Source organism: Heterodontus francisci, chromosome 9 (assembly GCF_036365525.1).
Source record: "Heterodontus francisci isolate sHetFra1 chromosome 9, sHetFra1.hap1, whole genome shotgun sequence".
NCBI lineage: Eukaryota > Metazoa > Chordata > Chondrichthyes > Heterodontiformes > Heterodontidae > Heterodontus > Heterodontus francisci.
In genome coordinates, this window is record NC_090379.1 from 19,745,970 (window position 1) to 19,758,749 (window position 12,780).

Below are 12,780 nucleotides of genomic sequence, written 5' to 3' on the forward strand. Positions count from 1 at the left end.
CACGAGAGAAGGTACAGAGGAGATTTACAAGGATGGTGATGTTCCCATGCATCTGTTTTAGCTGTTCAGCTCTGTGGTCCTCTTTAAACAAGTTATGTTCAATATCCAGCAAAAAGGATCCAAGCAGCGTTCCATATGAAAAATTAATATGTTTTCATTTGACCGGTGTGGTTTCCGTCACAGTAGTCATTGTAATGTAGGAAACGCAGCGGCCAATTTGCACGTAATTTTCCACAACCAGCACTCTGTTAATGGCCAATTAATCTGTTTTAGAGATGTTGGTTGAAGGATAAATATGAATCAGTACGCTGGGGAGAACTCCCCTGTTCTTCGATTAATGCCATGGGATCTTTCACATCCTCCTCACTGTGCAGATGGGTTTAACGTCTCATCCAAAAGAATGCACCTCCAACAGAGCAGCACTCTGTCAGTACTGAATTGGGAGTATCAGCCTGAATTTTGTGCTCAAGTATCTGGAGTAGGACTTGAAACCCTAACCTTTTGATTCAAAAGTGAAAGTGTGAGCACTGTCTGAGTATGTTGGAGTAAAGCCAATGGCAGATGTGATTCAGTCAACAGAACTAATGTTTCAGAGGATATATAGAGAGTCAGTGTCGCATATTTGCTTTCTGGGTCTATTTCAATCCTGCATGTCTATTATGCAGCAGAGCCTGTCACACCTATGGAGAGCATGCGGCTCCTGGCACCAAGTATAGCAAGACAGGATGGGTGATCAAGGTGATTTCTCTCCTGACAAACAAGCAGCAAGAAACAGAAATGAAAGGAGACAGATTGCCAAAGCTAAATGAGATTTCTTCTTAAAGATTTGAATCCTATGGGTAAATAACCTATTAATGCAATATCCCAGCTAATCATGTGGCAGTGTGACTGGACTGACTAAGGTATCACGTCCTAGATAGAATACAGTTCCAGGAACATTAAGGAAAACCTATCAGTTGTGGAATTTCAGGAATGGCAGTAATGAGAATTCCATCTGGTCAAAACAGGATGGGCAACATAGTAAAGATGGGGAAATGGTGGCATAGTGGTAATGTCACTGAGCTAGTAATGCAGAGGCCAAGGCTAATGCCCTAGAGGCATGGGTTCAAATCCCACGACGGCACCTGGAGGAATTTAAATTTAATGAATAAAAATCTGGAATTGAAAGCTAGTCTCCATAATGGTGCCATGAAACTATCATTGTAAAAAGTCAGTGGGTTCACTAATGTCCTTTTAGGGAAGCAAATCTGCCATCTTTACCTGGTCTGGCCTACATGTGACTCCAGACCCACAGCAATGTAGTTGACTCTTAACTTCGCTCTGAAATAGCCTAGCAAGCCACTCCGTTCAAGAGCAATGAGGGATGGGCAACAAATGCTGCCCATGCTGGGGTGGATACAAGCTCATCTTCTCAGTCTGTCTGTTTCTTATTCTCTCTCACTGGCTGAAAGTGAGGAACAGGAGTGATTTGAACTGACAAAAGGTCATCAACCTGAAACGTTAACTCTATTTCTCTCTCCACAGATGCTGCCAGACCTGTTGAGTATTTCCAGCATTTCCTGTTTTTATTTCAGATTTCCAGCATCTGCACTATTTTGCTGTTGTGTTTCTGTGGGAGAGACTGAGTTGTGTTGGGGAGAACGGGTGAGATTTGGTGGCTGCGAAATAGGGAGAAAAGATCAACTGAGAACAGGAGTGGGAGCCTGCTGTATAACCAATCATAAGAACATAGGAAATAGGAGCTGGAGTAGACCATTTGTCCCTTCCAGCCTGCTCCACCATTCAGCCAGATCATGGCTGATCTTCTACCTCAACTCCACTTTCCAGCGCTATCCTCATATCCCTTAATTGCCTTAGTACCCAAAAATCTATCGGCCTCTGTCTCGAATATACTCAATGGCTAAGCATCCACAGCCCTCTGGGGTAGAGAATTCCAAAGAATATGACCATAAGGGTAACCTGTGTGTGGAGGCAGAGGGCATTGGTCTGGTTCTTAATGAATACTGTGCTTTTGTTTTCACAAAAGAGAGGGACGATACATACATTGCAATCAGAGAGGAGGAGTGTGAAATATTACATCATAGAATGGTTACAGCAGAGGAGGCCATTTGGCCTGTCGTGTCTGTGCTAGCTCTCTGCAAGAGCAACTCGCCTTGTTCCACTCCCCTGCCTTTTCAACCCTGCAAATTTTTTCTCTTCAGATAATTTTCCAGTTCTGTTTTAAAGGTCTTCATTGAATCTGCCTCCACCACTCTCTCAGGCAGTGCATTCCAGATCCTAAACACTCACTGAACCTGCCTCCACCATCTCTCAGGCAGTGCATTCCAGATCCTAAACACTCACTGAACCTGCCTCCACCATCTCTCAGGCAGTGCATTCCAGATCCTAAACACTCACTGAACCTGCCTCCACCAGACTCTCAGGCAGTGCATTCCAGATCCTAAACACTCACTGAACCTGCCTCCACCAAACTCTCAGGCAGTGCATTCCAGATCCTAAACACTCACTGAATCTGCCACCACCACACTCTCGGGCAGTGCATTCCAGATCCTAAACACTCACTGAATCTGCCTCCACCACACTCTCGGGCAGTGCATTCCAGATCCTAAACACTCACTGAATCTGCCTCCACCACACTCTCGGGCAGTGCATTCCAGATCCTAAACACTCACTGAATCTGCCTCCACCACACTCTCGGGCAGTGCAGTCCATATCCTAAACACTCACTGAACCTGCCTCCACTACACTCTCAGGCAGTGCATTCCAGATCCTAAATACTCCCTGCGTAAGAAAAAAAAAGTTTTTCCCTCATGTCGCCATTGCTTCTTTAGCCAATCTGCTTAAATCGGTGTCCTTTGGTTCATGATTTTTGCCAGGATGTGGGGCACTGCGGGGTGGGTGGGGGCGCTGCGCTGCGGGGTGGGTGGGGCGCTGCCGGGGGGGGGGGGGGGGAGGGTGGCGCGGCGGGGGGGGGCAGGGTGCGGCGGGGGAGTGGTTTGTGGAGGGCCCGTTGCCACCTCGTCGCCAAGCAATCTTCCCAGGAGTGGGATAGGCCAAATATAGCCTTCCTGTCCAGAGGCCAAGAGAGGCCCCTAAGTGACCTATCAATGGCTAATTACGGGCCTGGTCCCGTCACCGCTGAGAAGATCCCAGCAACGGGGTGGGAATCCACTATGCAGGGAGGTCCCCTTGCAACACGATGTGTTTGGAGGGGGGCCCTCCTTTTGTGGGCAATTTGTGGCCCACGGAGGAGCCCCCTCCCCCTGGACTTCACGACCAGGCTGCCACCACCACCATCACCAACCCCGCCCCCCCCTTCCTGCCACTCGCCTTCTGGACTGGCCCCAGCGATCCTGCCTCACCTAACTCTTGTCTGGTGTTCCAGCACTGGGTCCGAGGCCTTTGCAGTACTGGAATTGGCCACAGCTCTTGCTGGCACTGCTGATAATGCTGAGCTGGCAGCCCTCTAATTGGCCAGTAGCTCATGGAAGTGGGATCCCTGTCTTTAAAGGGACGGGGATCCCAGCACGTGAATCTTTAATTGAAAAACATCAGAGGATCGCTCCGGGGGGCCGCGAAAATGCAGAGACAGGGTCCCCCCAGCATTTTCAGCCTGACGCCTGCAGCCCCGCCTCCTACACAAAATCCAGCCCTCTGTTTCCTGTCACTCAGCCAATTTTGTATCCAAGCTGCTACCGTCCATTTTATTCTATGGGCTCTAACTTTGCTGACAAGCCTGTTATGTGGCACTTTATCAAGTAGCTTTTGGAAGTCCATGTACTCCACATCAACTGAATTACCCTCATCAACCCTCTGTTACCTCATCAAAAAACTCAAGCAAGTTAGTTAAACAGGATTTGCCCTTAACAAATGCATGCTGGCTTTTCTTAATTAATCCTCATTTGTCCAAATGCCTATTAATTTTGTCCCAAGTTATTCTTTCTAAAAGCTTTCCCACCACCAAGGTTAAACTGACTGGCCTGTAATTGTTGGGCTTCTCCTTACACCCTTTTTTGAACAACAATGTTACATTTGCAATTGTACAGTCCTCTGGCACCACCCCTGTATCTAAAGGAGATTGGAAGATTATGGTCAGTGCCTCCACAATTTCCACCCTTACTTCCCTCAATATCCTTGGATGCATCTCATCCGGTCCTGCTGACTTATCAACGATAAGCACAGCCAACCAATACTTCCTCTTTATCAATTTTTAACCCATCCAGTGTCTCAACCACCTCCTCTTTCACCATGACTTGGGCAGCAACTTTTTCCTCGGTAAAGACAGTTGCAAAGTTCTGAAGAAGGGTCACTGACCCGAAACGTTAACTCTGCTTCTCTTTCCACAGATGCTGCCAGACCTGCTGAGTGGTTCCAGCATTTCTTGTTTTTATTGCAAAGTACTTGATTAGTACCTCAGCCATTGCCCTCTGCCTCCATGTAAAAATCTTCTTTCAGGTCCCTAATCCATCATTTTTCAATCCTCTTTTTTGTCTACAGGCTTGGTGCCAGAGGACTGGAGGACAGCTAATGTTTCACCATTGTTTAAAAAGGGAGAAAGGGATAGACGGAGTCATTACAGGCCAGTCAGCCTAACCTCGGTGGTTGGAAAATTATTAGAAAAATTTCTGAGTGGCAGGATAAATCTACATTTAGAAAGACACTGATTAATCAAAGACAATCAGCACAGATTTGTTAAAGGGAGGTCGTGTCTGATTAATGGGATTGAATTTTTTGAGGAGTTAATGAGGAGGCTTGATGAGGGTAGTGCATTTGATATATTCTATATTCTTTGGCCTCCTTGTCTCGAGAGACAATGGGTAAGCGCCTGGAGATAGTCTATATGGATTTTAGCAAGGCTTTTGATAAGATCCCACATGGCAAACTGGTCACAAAAGTAAAAGTGCGAAGTGGCAAGTTGGATCCAAAATTGACATGAGGCAGGGAAGCAAAGATTGATGGGTGTTTTTATGACGGGAAGGCTACTTTCAGTGGAGTTCCGCAAGGCTCAGTACTAGATCCCTTGCTTTTTGTGGTATATATCAATGATTTGGACTTGAATGTGGGAGAATTGTTAAGAGGTTTGCAGACAATGCAAAAATTGGTCGTGTGCTTGATAATGAAGGTAGCTGTAGACTGCAGGAAGATATCAATGGACGAGTCAGGTAGATGGAACAGTGGCAAATGGAGTTCGATCTGGAGAAGTGTGAGGTAATGCATTTGGGGAGAGCTAACAAGGCAAGGGAATACATAATAAATGGTAGGATACTGAGACGTGTAGAGGAGCAGAGGGACATTGGAGTGCATGTCCACAGATTCCTGAAGATGGCTGGACAGGTAGATATGGTGGTCAAGAAGGCAAATGGGATATTTACCTTTATTAGCTGAGGCATAGAATATAAGAATTGGGAGGTTATGCTGGAGCTTTATAAAACACTCGTTAGGCTACAACTGGAGTACTGTGTGCAGTTCTCGTCATTGCACGCGAAGAAAGATATATTTACAGTAGAGAGGGTACAGAGGAGATTTACCAGGATATTGCCCGGACTGGAGAATTTTAGTTATGAGGAACTCTTGTTTGGACTAGGGTTGTTTCCTTTGTAACAGAGGAGGCTGAGGGGAGACCTAATTGAAGTATATAAAATTGAGAGGTCTAGATAGAGTGGATAGGAAGGTCCTATTCTCCTTGGCTGAGGGGTCCATAACCAGGGGGTATAGATTTAGGGTAGGAGGTGGAAGGTTTAGAGGGTATTTGATGGGAATTGTTTTCACCTGGAGGGTGGAGGGGATCTGGAACTCACTACAGGAAAGGGTGGTAGAGGCAGAAACCCTCATAACATTTACAAAGTACTTGAAGTGCCATAACCTACAGGACTATGGACCAAGAGTTGGAAAGTGGGATTAGACTGACTGACTACTTGTTGGCTGGCGTGGACAAGATGGACCAAATGGCCTCCACCTTACTATAAATTTCTATGATTCTGTGATTCAAGATTCACAATCCTTTGAGTGAAGTAATTTCTTCTCATCTCAATCCTAAATGGCCGACCCTTTATTCTGATACAGTGATCTCCCCAATGTTCTAGATTCCCCAGCCAGAGGAACCAGTTTCTTAGCATCTACCGTGTCAAGCCCCTTAAAAATTTTATGTTTCAATGAGATCACCTCACCTCAACTCCAGGGAATATAGACCTAGTCTACTCTATCTCTGATAGGACAATCCACCCACCCCTGGAACTAATGAACCTTTATTGCACACCCTCGAAGGCAAATATGTCCTTCCTTGGGCAAGAAGACCAAAACGACACACAGTATTCCAGGTGTGGACTCACCAATGCCCTGTATAATTGTGGTAAGACTTCTTTACTCTTATGTTCTAATCCCTTTGCAAAAAACATATATACCATTCCTTATTGCTTGCTGTACCTGCATGCTAACTTTCTGTTGTTCATGTACAAGGACACCCAGTCCCCCTCATTCAAAAAAATTATACTTTTCTATTTTTCCTACCAAAGAGGATAACTTTCACACTTTGCCACATTGTGTTCCATCTGCCTTGTCCTTGCCCACTCATCCAATCTGCCTATATGCCTATACAGCCTCTTTGTGTTCTTCTCACTGCTTCCTTTCCCACCTATCTTTGTAGCGAGTGCAAACTTAGATACATTATGCTCAGTTGTCTCATCTAAGTCATTCATATACATTTGTAATTAGATGAGTTCCATTTACTGATCTTTGCGATACCCCGCTAGTTATAGCCTGCCAACCTGAAAAGGTCCTGTTTATTCCTACTCTGTTTTCTGTCCATGAACCATTCCTTAATGCATGCTAATATATTACTCCCCATCCCATAAGTCCTAATTTGTGTAAGAACCTCTTGAGTAGCAGCACCTCATTGAGTGCTTTTTGAAAATCCAGATACACTACATCCAGTGGTTTCCCCTTATTCATCCCATAATGAGTTCTTTAGGGTGTCTGATGCAACATAAATGAGATGCATGGAGTCCAGTTTGCTGAAGATCTCAAACAGGTTTATTACAGCTAAACAAGTATATACAGTAAAGAGCAAACTATTTACAGAACCTTACTCTGAGTGTTACAATTGCAGAATGACTCTGATCTTCTAGTCACATGACTGCATCCTGATAATTAGCTCATTAACATACTAAGATCTTAAAGGGACATCACTCTTAAAGGCAATCATACAACACATCTTATTAGTTACATCCTCAAAAAACTGTAGCAGATTTGTCAAACATGATTTCCCTTTCATAAATCCATGTTGACTCTGCTTAATCATATTATGATTTTCTAAGTGCCCTGATAGCAGGTCCCTAATAATAGATTCTAGCATTTTGCCTAATACTGATGTTAGGCTAACTAGCCTATAGTTCTGCATTTTCTCTCTTCCTCCTTTTCTTAAATAGTGGGCTTAGGATTGCTACCTTACAATCCTTGTGAACTGTTCTAAAATCTAAAAAGAATCTAGAAGATCAAATCCAATGCAGCCACTATTTTAAAACCCGAGGATGCTGGTCATCAGGTCCATGAGATTTGTCACTTAGTCCCATTAATTTCTATAGTACTATTTCTTTACTTATACTTTTTTTTTAAGTTCCTCATTCTTGCTAGACCCTTGCTTCCCCATTATTTCCAGAATTGTTTTGTGTATTATACGGTGAAGACAGCACGTATTTGTTTAATGTCTCTGCCATTTCCTTATTTCCCATTATAATTTCACCTGTCCCTGCCTCAAATGGGTCCATGTTTACTTTCACTAGTCTCTTCCTATTTACATACCTATAGGAATGTTGACCTCATATTATGGTCACTCTTCCCTGGAGGACCCTTTACTACAAGGTTATTAATTAACCCTTTTTCATTGCACAATACTAGATCCAAAATAACCTCTTCCCTAGTTGGTTCCTCGATATCCTGATGTAGAAATCTATTTTGTACACATTCCATGAACTTAGAGGATGGAGAGTTGTCCATGTAAATAGAACTAGCCTGTCTGAAACCTTGTGGTGTATGCGTGTAGAGGGTTTTTAACATTTCAGAGTATCACACTTTGCCTGCATAATTTGCTTGAAATGGCCCTCTACCTGTTTACTGATTAGGACACTTTGTGTTGTTTTCCAGAGACTGGTGGAATCTGTATAGCCCCTCGCCCTGCTGGCGGCGATGCAGAGATTGTCCCTGCCATGGCAATGAGACCCTTCTTTGGAATAGACCCAGTACTCATGGACAAGCAGGTACCCAGAATAAGTTGACTTCTTCCTTTCATTTCACCTCACCACTTCTGTCATCTGCCTGTGGAGATCAGTAAGAATCCAGACTTGTCTGAACTGGAGGGATCCTTTCACCCTTTAAGCTGAAGAAGCTGGCATGAATTTAACATGTTCGGATCTGGCCAGGATTCAGTAAGAATATACTGGATACTTGATTTGTAACTGCTATACTGCTTTTAACACTTTTCAAAAGGGGAAAGGTGGTGGATTTGTTGTGGAGAACAGCATCGTGCATGAGTTATCCCTGAGAAGGCACTATTCTTCATTAGTCAGTATATAATGTCAGTTCCACTCATGTCCAGTGGTTAAGGGCCCAGAGAAGCTGGATGGTTCCAGGTTACATTACATAAGATTACACCGAATATACAACACAGAAACAGGCCATTCGCCCCAACCAGTGTGTGCAGCTGTTTATACTCCACAAGCGTTGTTCCCATTTCATCTCTCCCCATCTCAAGTCTTTCAGCATATCTTTCTATTCCCTATTCCCTCATGTACTCATCTAATTTCTTCTATTCCCCCATTCTTGACATAGAAAAAGTGCTCAGACTTGCCAACTCTGCATCCCACTCTGTGACCACTATCGGTAGTGTTAAATTAGGGTCTTTGATTTGTATTGACTTTTGTTCTGTGTCTGTTCCAGGGTAGGAGATTAGCAGGGAACAACATCTCTGGGTCTCTCTGCATCGCACAGCCATGGCCTGGGATGGCTCGAACTATCTATAATGATCACGACCGATTTGTGAACACCTATTTTAAAGTCTACCCCAGTAAGTGGATGCATCGTGTTGATATTAGAATGGTACCAGGGATGAGGGGCTTTAGTTATGTGGCAAGACTAGTGAAACTGGGATTGTTCTCCTTAGAGCAGAGAAGGTTCAGGGGAGATTTAAGAGAGGTGTTCAAAAATTATGAAGGGTTTTGATAGAGTGAATAAAGAGTAACTTTTTCCACTGGCAGGAGGGTCAGTAACCAGAGGACACAGATTTAAGATGACTGGCAAAAGATTATGGGGGACGGGGAGAGGAGGAGAAATTGGTTTGTGCAGCAAATTGTTATAATCTGGTGGTAGGGACTGATTCGATAGTAACTTTCAACAGGGAATTTGATATTTACCTGAAAAAGAGAAATTTGCAAGGCTATGGGGGAAGAGCAGAGGAGTGGGATTAATTGGATAGCTTTCAAAGAGCCAGCACAGGCATGATGGGCTGAATGGCCTCCCTCTGTGCGGTATCATTCTGTGATAAACTTTAGTGTGAAGCAGGGCTTGGCTGCTAGTGAATTATGCCAAATGTATCTGCTTTGAATTGAAGCATGGGAACATAGAAGGAATGAGGGAGGGAGCAATGACCTGGTAATATCAATAAAATAGAGAAAGGTTGTGATGGAGAATGTGACTGAGCACAGTGTTGGCTGCTGTTTTGGAGCTGGTTGGCTATATATTAGCTCCTAGAGATGGCTGTCCAGGGGACCCTGGAAGGGCGAGACAGAAGGAAACAGCACAGGGTATTCGACGTCAATAAATTCGGCCGCATCTCCCGTAGCAACCAAGCATCCTGATATCTAAATGACTTGCTCGCGGATAATTTACTCAGATCTGTGACCTCCTTGATCCTTCTGCGTGTCATTGCAGGGTCAGCCACCATTGGAGGCTGACTGAACTGCACTGAATGGGATTTGGACAGAGCACTTTCTCTCTGTTGAAGGATATTTTTTTTTAGATTAGAGATACAGCACTGAAACAGGCCCTTCGGCCCACCGAGTCTGTGCCGACCATCAACCACCCATTTATACTAATCCTACACTAATCCCATATTCCTACCAAACATCCCCACCTGTCCCGATATTTCCCTACCACCTACCTATACTAGGGGCAATTTATAATGGCCAATTTACCTACCAACCTGCAAGTCTTTTGGCTTGTGGGAGGAAACCGGAGCACCCGGAGGAAACCCACGCAGACACAGGGAGAACTTGCAAACTCCACACAGGCAGTGCCCAGAATTGAACCCAGGTCACTGGAGCTGTGAGGCTGCGGTGCTAACCACTGCGCCACTGTGCCGCCCTAGAAGATGACAGGCCGCCTTGTCAAAGCAAAGCTGTCATTTGAAGTTGTTAATATGTTCCTCTCAAGGCCGCCTTACTGTCTCCACAGCTCCTGAGGATCTGCTCCTATCTGATTTATCAGAAAAGTGAAGGAATTGCATTCTGTTTAGAATGTTTTGACTGTGAGCCGCATGGGGCAGATACTGGTGTAAGTCTTGCACTGCCAATCATGCTATCGTAGAATAGAACAGCACAGAAGGAGGCTAGTCGGCCCATTGAGTCTGTACTGGCTCTTTGGAAGAGCAATCCAGCTAGTCCCACTCCCCTGCTCTTACCCCATACCCCTGCAATTAGTTCCCCTTCTAGTATTTATCCAAATCCCTTTTGAAAGCTACTATTGAATTTGTTTCCACCACCCGATCAGGCAGTGCATTCCAAATCCGAACCTCTCGTTAAAAGAATGTTGGAAGTAGTTTTATATCAATTGTGTCCGTTTCTGTTTTGGAATCAAAATCCCTTGGAACAGGTTCAGATTCAGTTCTGTTCTAAAAAGCTTCTGATGTAATGGGGACTTAAAAAACTCCGAAGTGAACCCAGGTGAATCATATCAAATTACACCTTAGCCGGGTTCCTTTTGGACTACTTGAACCAATGAGTTGTCAGCATTGGTTGATTTTTATCCCAGCATTCAAATCCTGACAAATTGTGTTAACTGGTCTCAGCTGGGGTTACCAGTGAGGCTAAGAAATGGATGGAGGGGGGAAAATCAGCCAGGACTCCTCACACTGATCCCTGTCCAGAGTTCCGTTCGAAAGTACAGCCCTGAATTTCACAGATTCTCCCAACATCGTGCTGTAATGTAGATGGGAGATTGGCGGAATTCTCGGGGGTAATAGCACACTCTACTTCAGCTGGTGCACCAGGAATTTGGAAAACTTCCTCAAAAGGTGGTGGTAGCAGAGTTGTTGAATACTTTTAAGGCAGCGGTAGATACGTTTCTTGATAAGCAAGGGATGAAAGGTTATCGGGGATAGGCGAGAATGTGGAGTTGAAGTTACAATCAAATCAACCATGATCTTATTGAATGGCGGAGCAGGCTCGAGGGGCCGAGTGGTCCCATTCCTGCTCCTAATTCGTATGTTCGTATGAATTCCAGGTAACGCCTGTGGATATCTTGTTAAGAACAGAAATGTGCTCATCCATGACCACCTCTTCAACAACAACAACTTCTTGCATTTATATAGTGCTTTGAATGCAGGAAAATGTCCCAAGGTCCTTCACATTATCAGTCAAAATTTGACACCGAGCCACATAAGGAGATATTAGGTGACTGATACCTTGGTCAAAGAGGTAAGTTTCAAGGAGTGTCGTAAAGGAGGGGATTGAGATAGCGAGCCGGAGAAGCTTAAGTAGGGAATTTCAGAGTTTAAGGCTCAGGCAGCTTCAGGTACTGCTGCCAATGTTGGAACAATGAAAACTGGGAATGCTCAAGAGGCCAGAATTGGAGGAGCACAGAAATCTTGTGACGTTGTAGGAAGTTCCAGAGACTGGGAGGGGCGAGGCCTTCGAGAGATTTGAAAACCAGGATAAGAATTTTAAAATTGAACTCAGTTGAAGAGCCTGTTTCGCACTTTCAATGTTTCCACGTCAAGTGATTCTGTGAGGTCCTCGGAGGGGACCTGGCACTTGTGGAACTGAACCCCAGCTGGGAGCAGTGCCTCCAGGAGAGCAGTGGAGAAGAAAAATAAGAAGGAATAAGTTTTAAAATAAGTTTTAAAAACTATAGGATTTCTAAGGCAGTTTCTTGCTTTATTCTTTGCAGACCATTTCTTCACAGGAGATGGAGCATACAGGTCAGGTGAGGGTTATTACCAGATCACAGGCAGACTGGACGATGTCATCAACATCAGCGGCCACAGGCTGGGCACGGCAGAGATCGAAGGTGCTGTGGTAAGTGAATCGCGATATGGCTGATGCTTACTAATATTTTCAGGTGTCTTTTTTTCATGCTTGGGATGTGGGTGTTACCGAGGCTGGCATTTATTGCCTGTCCCTAGCTTTTTTAAAATTCATTCATGGAATGTGGGCGTCACTGGCTATGCCAGCATTTATTGCCCATCCCTAATTGCCCTTGAGAAGGTGGTGGTGAGCTGCCTTCTTGAACCACTGCAGTCCTTGTGAGGTTGGTATACCCACAGTGCTGTTAGGAAGGGAGTTCCAGGATTTTGACCCAGCAACAGTGAAGGAGCGGCGATATAGTTCCAAGTCAGGATGGTGTGTGACTTGGACGGGAACTTGCAGGTGGTGGTGTTCCCATGCATCTGCTGCTCTTGTCCTTCGAGGTGGTAGAGGTCGCGGGTTTGGAAGGTGCTGTCTAAGTTGCTGCCCTGAGTAGTGGTGGTGGAAGGCTGACTTGATGCTTGCTTGGCCACGTCAAAGGGAAATT

The 12,780-nt window shown here is 44.8% G+C and overlaps 1 protein-coding gene across 1 annotated transcript in view; it reads left to right on the top strand.

The window, feature by feature from the left end:
- The window catches only part of LOC137373434 (acetyl-coenzyme A synthetase 2-like, mitochondrial), a 77,521-nt gene that overhangs the window by 57,820 nt on the left and 6,921 nt on the right, over nucleotides 1–12,780 (top strand). Inside the window, exons 9-11 of the mRNA XM_068038258.1 lie at nucleotides 8,140–8,252; nucleotides 8,932–9,058; nucleotides 12,157–12,284. Coding sequence (XP_067894359.1) covers nucleotides 8,140–8,252; nucleotides 8,932–9,058; nucleotides 12,157–12,284 — 368 coding nt within the window. The remainder of the gene's footprint in view (nucleotides 1–8,139; nucleotides 8,253–8,931; nucleotides 9,059–12,156; nucleotides 12,285–12,780) is intronic.